At 40.4% G+C, this 13,721-nt stretch overlaps 1 protein-coding gene across 2 annotated transcripts in view; it reads right to left on the bottom strand.

Moving 5' to 3' along the window:
• Positions 1 to 13,721, bottom strand: part of nkain4 (sodium/potassium transporting ATPase interacting 4) — a 65,486-nt gene that overhangs the window by 40,322 nt on the left and 11,443 nt on the right. For both annotated transcript variants that reach the window (XM_074682097.1, XM_074682098.1), the window contains exons 2-3: positions 3,404 to 3,541; positions 2,058 to 2,138 (exon numbers count right to left, since the gene is read on the bottom strand). In XM_074682097.1, coding sequence (XP_074538198.1) covers positions 2,058 to 2,138; positions 3,404 to 3,541 — 219 coding nt within the window. The remainder of the gene's footprint in view (positions 1 to 2,057; positions 2,139 to 3,403; positions 3,542 to 13,721) is intronic.

The raw sequence follows: 13,721 nt of genomic DNA, 5'->3' as shown, positions 1-13,721 counted from the left end.
ACAAACAGAAAAAGGAGTTCAGAGCCTCGTCTGTTTCTTAAAGTTTGCTTCATGCCAGTTTAACCCGAGGTGGATGTTTTGTTGAGTGAGAGGTGAAACTTCCTTGACAGCAAATCCTTTTGAGAAGTTTAGGTTAATACTGTACATTTGAATCACTTACACAGAAATGGTTCAATGTTCCTGTTCCTGAACAACCTACAGTTTGTTTTAACACGTGTGCTTTAAGACAAAGCCTTACAAAATATAAATATCAACTAAAAACAAAACACCAGACAACAGGTGTGAAACAGTCCACTCAATTCCCACAGCGACAGAAATCACAATGCTTAGGTTAGGTTGTTTCTTTATATGTGTAAGTGAGACAGTCAATCTTCCAACTTTAAAGAGACGCCTCACTGAACTGTTATTGTTATTGGTGATGCTATCTTTTACCGCTTTATGCCTGGATAACTTTATATCCTGCTCAGGAAGCAAACAGACTTTTATTTTAAAGAGGGAAAGGGTATTTCAGCTACATTTTAAAATTAAAGAGTGAGTGAAATCAGTAACAAAAACACCAATTAAGGAGAAACAAACTGGTACAATGTTGTCCAATGTGTCTTTTCTCTCTTACCCTGTTTCCGTCAAAAGAACCAGGTGCTCATTAAGTGCTAGTGTTTAGTTGATTCTGACCTCTTTCTTCTTTAGTTCTGGTTTGGTTTTTCATTGGCAAGGAGCCAAGTTGGAGCCACTTCACTGCATCACTGTGAGACTTGGGTACGTCACTGCATATGTGGCCGTTTACCCAAGGACGCTCACACCATACGGAGGCCAGACAAAGCAACAGTGGAGGAGCTCATCGTACATATGAACTGCTGCTTAAATTTTACCTCCAATTCAAGTTTTGAATGGAAAACGCCAAAAAATAATAGCAACTTTTCTTTATTAAAAATGGCTGTTTTCCACTCAGTAACCCAACCCCTGGCCCCTGACGTACTTGGTGCTTTGTTCCGGCCCAGCAAAGAGTTTGTCCTTGCTATGCAGTAGTTTTTAAAACCTGGAGCTGGTACTTTGTTAGCAGAAACACAAAGAATCAGTGCTAAGTCAGGAGCTATCCTGGAGCTAGCACTAGCACCAGCTCTTCTGTCGTAAAGGGTTATCAGTTACATGAAGCACAGGTGTGTATAAAGATCTCTACTACTGAATTGATGGCATTCAAAAAAATAAAAATAAACATAAGATATGGTTCAAGAAAGAAATATGATTTGACAAAGCAAATACACAACCATTAAGGAAAACAATCTTTACTGCAATTTTTTATTTACAGCTTGTTTAAAAACATGATTTTAGTTTAAAAGGCTTATTTTTATGGTAGTACACAATATGCAGGAGGTGACTCTTCTTATGACTCAGTTCAGAAGTAGTCTTGACACTACCTCAACCAAAGTGAGGCTGAGACCAGCATATTCTTTTGTGGGACATATACTAGGGTACCTTTCACATTGAAGGCATTACAGAACAGATGTCCGTCACATGGCAATCAGTATCAGTACTCAACTGTATCAGTTTTTGGTTCTTATGTTTGTGTTCATGTGGTAATGAATATTAGTTAGTTCCATAATAAAATCCCAAAGTTTTTCAGTTTAACATATTTATTTCACAGTATATAATCTTGCAATGCTGTGTTCATGTCCAGTATCTCTTTTCTGCTACCGATTCTGCTGATACAAAAAGAGTCCCATTTAATTTTATCTAACTGTTTTGATTTGTCCCTTATGTGTACCCATTTTTTACTTTTTACAAAGAATGGTTACAATCCTTCTCACCGGCCAATCAGAGAAAGGTATTTTCAGTGGTTATGACTTTTAACTGCTCAGCGTCAGCTTACAAACACACCTGTAGTGTAGGTGTCTAAGGTCTTTGACAAAGAAACGACGATCAGACTTCACGCCCCTTTCCGTCTACAACCATGACCTCAGAAATAAAAGAGCATTCGTCAGCGCAGACTGAGCCAAACCAGAGACAGACGCACAAAAATGTTCAGAGAAATCCAGCACATCACATTTTCAAAGCCTCACCTTGGACAGGCCTCCTACGTCCAGGTAGAAGCAGATGATGAAGACGTTCCAGGCCACCCACAGAGCAGCCCACACCGTGTACTGGAGGGCAAAGACACAGGCAGATTAGCACCATGGCAACCAGATGAACAGAACAGGATATGAGAGCTTACAAAATGACATGACAGGTCCAACGAAGAAGCTCAGGGGGAGTCAGTGGAAACCGCGCTATTGGGTCCGCTCCCACTCACACATATCCCATCATTCACAATAATTAATACACACCTACATGCTGTATACACACCGAGGCACCATATGTACAAAAACTGGAAAGGAGGATGTCGTTTTTCTTAATCAGAAAGGTGCTTCTCAGTTCAGCAAGTCTATCTGAGCCCTGAGGGAGCTGCAGCTTTCGAACAGCTGAGGCTGAATTAAGTTCACGACTTCAGCCGTTTATAAAATTACACATCCAGACAGCAGCCTGTTGACAGACACAGAGAGGCATTCATTGACAGGGGGGAAAGAGAGAGGTGTCATTGTGAAATCTTCTGACTCATGATGAACTGCGGGTTGAAAATGTCAGAGGTGTCGGCGGCAAGCAAAAAAAACAGCGGCTGGGAAAAACATACATGTTGGATCATGAAACCCCTTCACTCTATCTCCCTTTTTCCACTCGCTGTGAGACAAAAGCTCCACTCTATGTCCTTCCTGTCTTCTCCGCCCTTCATTTATGCTTCCTCTGTTTCTTCATCTTATCCTGTGAGGCTCCTGTCTATCCTCCTACATCCCCCCTGTCTCTCTTTATTTACTCTCTTTCTCTCTATCTCAATCTCACACACCCCCTCCCCAATCTTTTCCTGTCATCAACTCCACCATCTGTTCCTCCAATACTGACGCTGAAAACAGGCTTTTAATATCAGAGATAAGTGTTGTGATTTATTAAGAAAACTCAAATGTAAAAAAAAATAAAAAAACACATTTAGGAGGCAGAAGGAGTTCATTGAAATCAGCACAAGCTTTGCATAATGTTTCAGAGAATGACCTTCTCTGTCCAGAAACTCCATGCCGAGTATAAATCTGATGAGCTACTTAGTCCTCCCCCCAAAACACACCCCCACCCTGCTTAATTAGCCCAAATTACCCTGGGATTAGAGTGATTTAAGGGTGTCGCACAATGCACAAGAGAATGAGGCACACATTGCAATTAGACGAGAAAGGCAAAAACATGTCCGCTCGCATGCTCACTTTGCAGACATCTAATGCAAAGTGATGTGAAACTGCTTAACAGAAACCATGAGGAATTGGATTATGGGACAAGCTGTGCAGAGCCTCATGTGAACTACTAGTTGTGTTTTTTTTCTACTCACAACAATAATGTAGCGTGGCCGGTACTGGATGGTGCCGAAAAGGCCGAGGATGACGACGATGATGTGGAAGAAGTTGGCGAGGATCGGGGCCCATTGGTATCCCAGGAAGTCAAAGACTTGCCTCTCTAAAGCCAAGACCTACAGGGAAAAGAGAGGAAAGAGATGTATGTTTGGTTAAAATGATTTGAAAACTGTGAGGCTGAAAAAGCTCAGAAAGCCAGAAAAAAGTCAGCTTTCATACATCCCAGCAGTGACATCATGCACTCGTCGCGGTTTATCGAGGACAACATCCACTTACCTCACAGCAACCGGCCAACAATCTCACAATGACCTGGACCAACATGAACAGCCTGAGTGTTTAGCCCCCAACTGTGGGAGCGCCCAGAGGTGAACACACTGGCAGTTTTATAGAATAAACAATGACAGCTTTATCGATTTTACCCCCGCAGAGGTAAAGGCAAGCTCACTCTTTCCAACCAGCATGCCAACGGCCCGCAGGAAGGAGAAAAGCTCTGGGAACTTTACGGGAGGCATGAGCCTTCCTTTAATAACAATACCAATGCAGTGAGCTTAGGTGCTTGTTAAAGAATGCTCTCAAAAACTCACAAATCTACATGCAGGAGCTGCGCTAAATCCTTTACAATAACATGAAGAATTTCAACGTTTTCCCAAAGGTAGCTCCTCCTTTCCTTTCCTTTCCTTTCCTTTCCTTTCCTTTCCTTTCCTTTCCTTGCCTTTCCTTTCCTTTCCTTCTAAAGCAGATGTTTCAGGTTGACTACCTCCACCAAGGAGGTTATGTTTTTGGGAGAGTTTGTCTGTTTGTCTGTTAACAACATAACTCAAAAAGTAACCCATAGATCTTGATAAAATTTTCAGGAAATGTTCAAAATGGGTTAAGGAAGAAGTGATTAAATTTTGGAGGTGATCCGGATCACCGTCTGGATCCAGGATTCTTTTAAAGGATTCTTTATCAGTGTGAGATAGGGCTGTTTTCACCATATTTGTATATAACTCCACAATAAATGGTCAGATTGCTTTGCAAAACAATACAAGAAAAGGTCACCATAAATTCTGACAGATGCAAAAGTATGATCCAGATCCTGGCAATATTCTGGATACTGAGATCTGGAATATGAAATATGTACCTGGTCATCATCATTTTTAACACTGTCAGGTAACAAATTATTGTACAAACCTCCAACTAACACCAAATTGTAGCAGACAGTCTGCTGAAAGGGAGTATAACATTAAAGTAGGACTAAAGTGTTGCGTGACAATCACAATATGCTTGGCGGAGGTCTGGGATCTCTGAGCGCTTTTCTAGTTCATTTATGATGTACTTTGTATTCCTATGTGCATGCTATATTTTATATGCAGCGACAAAGAAAGCAAAGCAATATTAACCCCTTGATAGAGTGCGAGTTACTATTTGCATCAACTCAATTAGCATGCCATTAGGGGGGAAACACAGGGAGAAAGTGTGAACCATTTAATTAGAATTCCATTGCAAATCCAATTGCATTGTGTGTGTGTGTGTGTGTGTGTGTGTGTGTGTGTGTGTGTGTGTGTGTGTGTGTGTGTGTGTTTCCTTGTGTGTCGACATGTCATTTCAAGCCAAGCGCTTGAAGATGGATGAGGAAAGGAGGAGGGAATCTCGCCTCTGTGGCAATGATAGGAACGCACCATCGAGCACATTCATGCAAAAAAAATAGGTATCACACACACACACACACACACACACACACACACACTGGAGACACAGCCATGGCTGCTCTCCCTAACGTAATGGAAATGTTACCGGCAACCCATTGAGACATTGTGACAGGCAGGGAAGGGAATGATCAAACACAGCGCGATAATTAAAAATGAACACTCCTTCGCATAGAAGTGGAAGGTAATAACTCCACAGACGACTGACGGAAGCCCAGGTGAGTGAACTGTGACCTGTGCTCCGAATTATTGCACCAAAATCAACAAAAAGCTTCGAAACAAGAAGATACAATCTTTAGAAAAAGAATGAACAGAAGCGGGGAAACAATATAGAGATCGGGGGAGAGATAGCCAAACAGATTCTCAGAGAGATGACAGGAAATGCAGAGGATATCACACACCACATATTCTAACATGGAGCGACTGAGCCCCCTCCCTCTAATAACCTCTTTCTATCCCATGGATCAAGACGCTGAAGGAAATGAATGAAGTCAAAACAGATAAATATCTCCTGCCCCGCCCCTGGTCATGCTTAAAGAGCTCAATAAAGTCACGTCAGCAGAGATGAGCAGCAGATTGACTGCAGTTTAATAGATTTGAGGGCATGCAGGACTAGCCTTTTTGAACAGACAACACTTGAGGTGTTTTTCATCAGCCTCTTGATAGTTCAACAACTGCAGAATACAAAAGATGTTCAAGACTGATGATTGTGAGAAAGGAGATTTGGCACTTTGAGCTTTGGACAGTGCTGTAAATGGATACAGTAGAGAACTACAATATTTGTTTTTACCATGGTATTTTTATTTTCTTCTTTCATCACATTGTGATATAAACTGATCAAAGATTTCTTTTTCTTCTTTTGTCTTTCAAATTCCCAGAGTAACAACAAACGCTCTGCCTGTAGATGTTACAGTTTGGCTAGGTATCTTCCTCCCTGAGCCAAGAGCTGCCGTGAGCGAGAAGGCAGTCAACAGAGGAAGATAGCGAGTGCTACCAATAAAAACAATGCTGTAAAACCAAAAATAAAATGTTTTTACCAGATTTTTTCCCTGGGGTTGGCGTTTTAATGAAGTAATCACATGATCTGAAAATCTGAATCTGAAATGACTGATGTTATTTTCTGAGACCCTTGCCAACACTAAACTGAGCTGAATAGTATGTTTAACCCAGCCCTTCTCATAATTTTGCTTCTTTTTGGGTGTATCATGGCTCTATCAGATAAGACAGCTATGAGGACTATGGATGTCCCGATATTATATTTTCACTTCCGATACCGATACTGCAGCATTGAGTATTGGCCAATACCGATATTAATCCAATACGATATCAGCATTAAATATGCATACTTTCATTACTTATTCTGTAGTATGTCTGTCATGTTAGAAAAGGCTTGATTAAGTGATATTATTCAAACAAATAACAGTAATCAGCAACAGTAGGTATGAGGAAAAACTGACCCATTTATCATTAACCAATGGCTGACAGAAATTTTAACATTAAGCATAAGAATATACTAGTAATTGAATAAAACAAAGAATGAATTAGAAGACCCAGAAAATAACCTAAATAAATCAAATAAAAACAGCAGGAGCGGGGTCTGGAATGGACTGCTTATATCGGAGATTATAGATGCATTCCGATACGATACCGATATTTGTTTTTTTGCTAATATCGGACCGATATCCAATATCAATATCGGACTGGGACACCTCTAATGAGGACACAATAGATGATGTTTGGTTAACTTTCTGAAGAAAAACTTTAAAGCAGGGGCACAACTGGCCTGGATTTGGCACACTTTGTCTGGAAACTGTGTCTTTGTCATGGCAGTCAGACAGAAGCTGTTTGCACCTCCAATTTAAAAAATGAAGCCTATGCAGAAGTGCCAAAAGTTGAAGTTCATTGACTGTCCACTTGAGGCTGGCTGTAGAAAGAGTGGAAACCATCTACACACCCAAAAAAAAAAGACTTTTATGGCATTAAAAACACATTTACAGCCTAGTGAAAATACAGCTTGGGCCCAAATCGCTAGTTTTACGATCAGCACATTGTACAGGGGGTAAATTTTGTTCCAACTCAGCAGTCGAGAAGATATCAAGATCACAAGTTAGTCTAATCAGAGGCGCAGCTCAGTGACTGGCAGGTCTAGTGACCCATAGCTGTTGCTTTGGAGGCTCAAAGCCTGCTTCTTGAGTTAGCATTTCCAGTATGGCCCCTGCTGATGATTGTCTTTATTACTTTGTATCAGGAAGAGACAGGTGACATCACAGCGACTATGTCCATATATGACAAAATCTATGTTGTCCTTTCCTGCTCCCCATTTTTGCTGTCTCTTTTTGGTTGTCCTATCTAAAAGAGGAAAATAACAACTTCAGAGCGTTGGTTCAATGGTTCAATCATGCGCCCCATGTATCCAAGGCAGGCGGCCTAGGTTTGATCTTAATCCTCTGTCTTTCTGGTATGTCATTGTCACAACCCTTTTTCTCTTCCTAATGTCCTACTCTATCAGTACAGGCATGAGTTAAGCCTTAACCTTAGCCTGTGAACAATTATAGTAAGCAAGGCATTAGAGATACTGTGTCTTTCCACATTTATTGGCCACACACACACAACAAACGTTGTCGGACAAATAGTTACACAAAAAGGTTGTAAACCTGAAACATACGCACACAAAATTAATGATTAACTGAAAGTAATTCACATTTATCTATGCAACACAAATCTCTTCTTAAAACACTAAAACTTGCTCACTGACATCATACCAGATCTGACGATGAATCCAACGAAAATGAAACTTAATGATTCATGTCACGTGGTGATAACCCTGCCCACCCCATGCATACAGCACGTGATCAACGAATGTTTAACGAACATCAAAGAACTACAAAAGTTATCCAGTGTTATAGGTGCAGATGTCTTTACAACGAAGCGCAAGTCAGGATAAGAATCCAGCTTGTAGGCCCAAGTTTACCAGACATGAAAATTTACTTGGTGTTTTGGGTCTACAACAAAACACACACAGTAGAAGAAGAATAAAAAAGTGAAAGGTCTTCTCTTGTTTAGTAATACCATTTTACTTTTTGATACTGACAGTATAAGGTCAATAATTCTCTCTTATAGCAAAGATAAAACAGGACCACATTAAGTAGCATCACACCTAAGCTTGCCTGCCCCCAGGGAGGGAGGAAAAGGGCCAACTTTTTAAAAGTCGGGCACGTCCACATAGTTAGCATAAGCTAAACACAGCATCATCTTACATATTTAACCTCCTGTGACTCTTTGTCATGTCCCAATCTGACAAAGTGTAGCTCCCTCCACTTGATATCAGACAGAAACGGAGCACAGAGCATCGTTTCATGTGGAAGATAGTGGAGCTGAGCTGAGAGGATGTCCTCTGGTAATCCTGATGGAGGAAAAAAAAAGATCCGAAAGGCTCTGCAAAATCTGTTAAACAGCTTTTATTCTATTTGGCTGGATGAATGCAAATAGCCTTGGGATGTTATCTGGTTGTACTTGGTACCATTTATCTACTGCAATTATGGAAAGCCTGAATGAATGAGGACATTTTTAAGCCCATTTACATCTTTTCTTCCCTTAATCAGCATAATACAATTTGATTCCAGTGTTTCTGTTAACTGGAATAATCTGTCATGAATATTAAAATCATCTCTCAATGTTAGGACAAAAAATGCAAACTTTAATGTTTATACTTTAAAAAGGTTTTAACCATATTTTTTGACCTCACCGCTCATCGACACACGTCTGCAGAAGTAGATGCTAATAAACATGACCCAGCATCTCTCAGCACACACACTTTAGCTCCTCAGATGCATTAATCACACGTGGCCATGAACCCTTTCAGTGAGATATTTCCACTGGTCATTGGATTAAACAGCGTATAGAGTGTATAGGCATGAGGGAGTGTGTGTGCGTGTACGGGCTCTCTCCACTGAGATGCTGTTGTAAGCCTATCACGTTCCATGCTAACTCAATAATCCGCCAAGATGACAACAATCAATCAAGGGTAGAGAGGCCCCTTCCCACCCAGAAACACACACACACACACAAAGCCGTATAGCACAATTAGCCCACAATTCATAGGAAGCAGGTTACTGGAGAGTGGGGCAGAATTTGATCAGAAGATACCGACGCTCTTCCAGGAATAGCGAGTCCGGCTACATAACGGCCTGTAAAAGCCTCCCACCGACCTCCTGCGAGCACAAATGACTCCCTCTAGAGTGACGGGATCTCTTAGTGTGTATTTTGGTTTCGGGTGTGTATATGTTGCCCACACATACCACTCCTCCCACCATAAATACTGAGCAATTAGGGGGTGGGTACGGCAGCAGGATGCAACAAGCCCCTTCTCTCACCTCGCTCCATTCCTCCTGCTCCCTTTTCTCACACTGGTTGTTTTTCTTTTATTGTACTGAAACCATCAATTACCTCCTTCTTCACCTGTGTGATACCAGATTATTAACAAGGATCGCATGCCTCAATCCTGCTTCCCTTAGGTGATGTTAGCTTGTGTAAATCCTGTCAGATTCAGAGAAATAAAAAACACGACAGTGGAAACTATTTGCTTTAACCAGAGTAATTCTAAAACCAATAAAACTACTGGCCCCCAGTGCTGTGCTGAGTAATAAGTTACAAAAACAAAAACAAGTTAGTTATAAAAACAACACTTATTGGTGTTGAAATTGGCTAGCGACTGAGTTTGTTTTCTCTAACATTGTAATCTCAGAATCTGTATTAAGGATGTCCCGATTCAATACACTGATCCGTACATCCCCAATATTAGGGATGCACTGATTCCGCTTTTCTGGTCCCAACACCAATACCTGGGCTTTGGGTATCGACCAATACCGATCCTGATCCGATACCAGTGTTAAATGTTATCCTGCATGCTCTACTGTGGGAAGTCAACATTTATCAAAACTATAAATGTTTAACAGCAGCTTGATTAAAAAAATGCTTCAGAATTTACAGAAATGACTATTTCTTTGTAAAATTTTATACCCTGTAGACTAAATCACAGTTTAGCCTCAGTGTCAAGTTTGGACCAATCCTTTCCCACCGATACCCGATCCAGCTTTGAGGGGCTAGATCAGTGCAGATACCCGATCCCAGCATCAGATCAGTGTATTCCTATCCAATGTGTCTATTTTTAGGGATCAGATAGCATCAGATTTAGTTATGTGATCGGGACCGATCTAGTTTCCACGTGTTTTCAGCACCATCACGCTTTAAGGCTTAAAATCTCCCTGTACTCTGCATCAGTATTCATTAGTATTCACCAGTATTTTTGTGTACAAAGTTTAGCACCAGCACTTTTGAAGAATTTTGTCTTAAGCTACGATTTTTTTTTATTTTTTAGGTAAAATTGAATTTAATTTTTTATTATTTATTTAACCTTTATTTAACCAGGAAGAGAAAACTCATTAAGATTCTCACTCTTGTTCAAGAGTGTCCTGGCCAAGATAGGCAGCAGCACAATGTACAAAGAGTTATATTATACTGTTAATTCTGACAGAATGTAAGACAGAGTTGTACAGTTTGTCAAAATAGTAATGTTTATCGCCCTGTTCTCTGCACTTTCTTCGTCAGTATTTTTGGGTACAAAGTTTAGCACCAGCGCTTTTGAAGGTTTTCTTCTGAATCTATTGACTATTTTTTATTTCTTTAGTAAAACTCAGTTGTATTTTGGCTTTTGATTTTGAACTGTTCAGGATTAGTGTTGTTTATCATTATTTAGGTTTTTTATTATGACCTGGTAAAGAGCAAGTTTGGTGCAATACAGTTCATTTTATAAAGAAAGTAAAAAATGGATGTGTAGGTAATACTGGTTGCATTATTTTTAAGGGTCTGAAAATGTAGGTATCAGTATTAGATCAGTATTGGATCAGAATCAGCAAACCATATCGTGAAAAAAACAGATTGTGAGTCAAAAAATCTGTATTGGGACACTCCTATTCTGTATCAAGAAAAAGAGAGCATCTCTGGTCAAAGTCCCTCTTTCTCTCGACATCAAAATTCAGAATATCAAAGTGCCACAACATTTTTAATCAAAGCCACAGTTTGTAACATGCTAGTGAGCTTCATATGAAGGAGCGATAAAGGATCAAAGTGAACGTGTCTGAGAGGGAAAAAAACTGTGTGATCTGCATCATTTGATGGTTAATGAGAGCGAGCATAAATGCTCAAACACACATGCGTAGCTCAAACATGTGAAAAATGGTGACTTTGATAGAGAAAACATGTAACAGGGTGGCTTTTAATCATTAATAGTGAAATATGTGGTCAAAAGTTATGAGTAAGAAGTAGTTTGTCAAGTGTGTGATAAGGTGTGAGAAAGGAAAGAGAGGACCTGATGGTGACCTCCTGGTTCCCTCCTTAGCCTGAAGATACTTTAAATCACATCAGTGGTTCTCACTCACTCTTGTCCTCGGTGAAATGCCCTCTGATAACATGTTACTGAATGTGTCATCAGATCAGGATCTGCGGCTTTGAAAATCCCTCTGTCTGTCAGTCTGTCTGTGTGCTTACGTGTGTGTGTGTGTGTGTGTGTGCCCATTCTTATGACTCCAGGCTGCATGAGTCAGTCTCCTCCATGTTCAAGCATATCACTCTGACTCACACAGCCAGGAAAGAGGACGACATCAAGGAGAGTGAATTACAATGATTCCTCCGAACAAGTTATCTCTTCTTGTTTTTTAACTTAGCGGGTTCATTAATGGGTTATTTTCTACTTACACTCTACAAACACACATCAGCCAATAAAGTCGAGACTAATAAAACAAGAAGCATCAGATGAGCAGTTTGTGTGCAGTATCCAAATTATTGTCTAGTTTGTACTCCAACTGGCAGACACACCACACAGCCTGCTGTGTGCTACTGAGACTGACTGCCATAGCAAAACATGGCACAGTATGAATAAAAAGCCAGCAAGCCTCTATTTAATCGCCCGCCTCCTCATATAGTGTTGACATGAAACACTTGTTTGGCTTTCCCTCATGAATACGGGAACCAATAAAGAGAAACTCCAGCTCTATGAGTTTTTCATCCCCTGCAAATCAGTGGTTCTAAATTTGGCGGCAAAGATCCTCCCAAAGGGCAAGAAACCCACATCTGAGGGGTCAGGAGATGGTTAGCGGGATAAAAAAAAAGAAAATCTGAAAAAACATCCCTGCTACACATGATTACTTAATTTGCTTAAACTTCTTCGCCCTTTTCCTTTGAATCATTTGCTCTTCAGGGCTGTAAACATAATTAAGATGAGATAACAAACAGGGGAGGAGGGAATAAATTGTGGGTTGAACTTGTGCTCTCTCAAAGAAAAGAGAGGATGCAAAAAGGTTCTGAGTCTAAGGTACTTACGGTGCCTTTCCACCAGCAGTTCTCCTGGTACTACCGAATAAAAACTCCTAAAAATAAAAGTAACTCCACTATGTCAACACTCAGAAGGACACAGGCGGTTCCAGAGTCATTGTTGGTCAGTTGTTTAATAAAGCCTCAAACAGCCTTTATCACCGAGACACTGGTTGATCTCTGCTGTCTAAAGCATGAAGACATCAGAGATCAACCCATGACAAAACTAGGATGCATTCCCGAGGACTTCCTCCATGTTTTAACTGCTGTTGTTAACTTAATCTCCACTGACACATTCAATTTTAAGTCGCCAGTTCACAGGGTCACTTAAACTGTATCACCGGGATAGGAATGGGTACCTTTCACATTTAAAACAATATGATACCGATGCCCGTTACCTGGCAATCAGTGCCGGTACTCAACGGTACCAATTTTCTGTACTTTTTTTGTGTAAATGTGCTAAAAAATATCAATTTGTTTCATAATAGAATATATTTTTTTCAATTTACCATATTTTTTCTTCAATATATAACCTTGTAATGTTGTCTTTATGCCCTGCATGGAAAATTGCCTACTTTTCCACTCCCTCACAGTCACTAAGATTGCATTGAAGTACCTAAACATGGTACCTTTTGGTTTTATGAGACTCAGTACCCAATACTTTTGACATAATTCAGTCGGTAACTACGGTAGTACCTAATTCGGTACACATCCCTACACTGGGAGCTGACTTAATTGCATACAGATAAGGAGGATGTATTGGATGTATTGGTTAACTGCAATGCCAACGTAAAGAGCAGATGGAAGTATGTGAGCAGTGACGGTAATATTGTTCAAAAAGGATAGATACATTTCCGTACAGCATGTGGTCACTGCCTCCATAATACCTGGACATCTGGAAAGTAGTACCCCCTGGCAGGACCACTTTCAAGAGGTAGATAAATTCTCAGAACTGTATTTACACCCTAGTTCTTACAGTTAAAAACACATAAGACCCTAATGGGTCTCTAGTTCCTGGGGAAAGTTCCTGCAATGAAAGCACCTTTAGATTTGACCTGAGCTTTTGGGTCAGATGGCCAGTTCAGACCTTTGTAATCAGGTCACTCAGGATTTAATACCACTGATCCCAGGTAGTGTTGCTGGATTGGACCAAAACGGATCTGAGAGTTCTTTGTAAGAGTGCTGATCACCTGGCACAAACAAATTATTTGCAGGATTAGCCGCCTAAAGATTTGTGCAA

This window comes from Halichoeres trimaculatus, unplaced genomic scaffold (genome assembly GCF_033239565.1).
Source record: "Halichoeres trimaculatus isolate MK-OKI-2021-1 unplaced genomic scaffold, fHalTri1.1 fHalTri1_scaffold_11, whole genome shotgun sequence".
In the NCBI taxonomy this organism is placed as follows: Eukaryota; Metazoa; Chordata; class Actinopteri; order Labriformes; family Labridae; genus Halichoeres; species Halichoeres trimaculatus.
The sequence above is the reverse complement of the archived record's forward strand: the minus strand, read 5'-3'. Positions and strand labels throughout refer to the sequence as shown.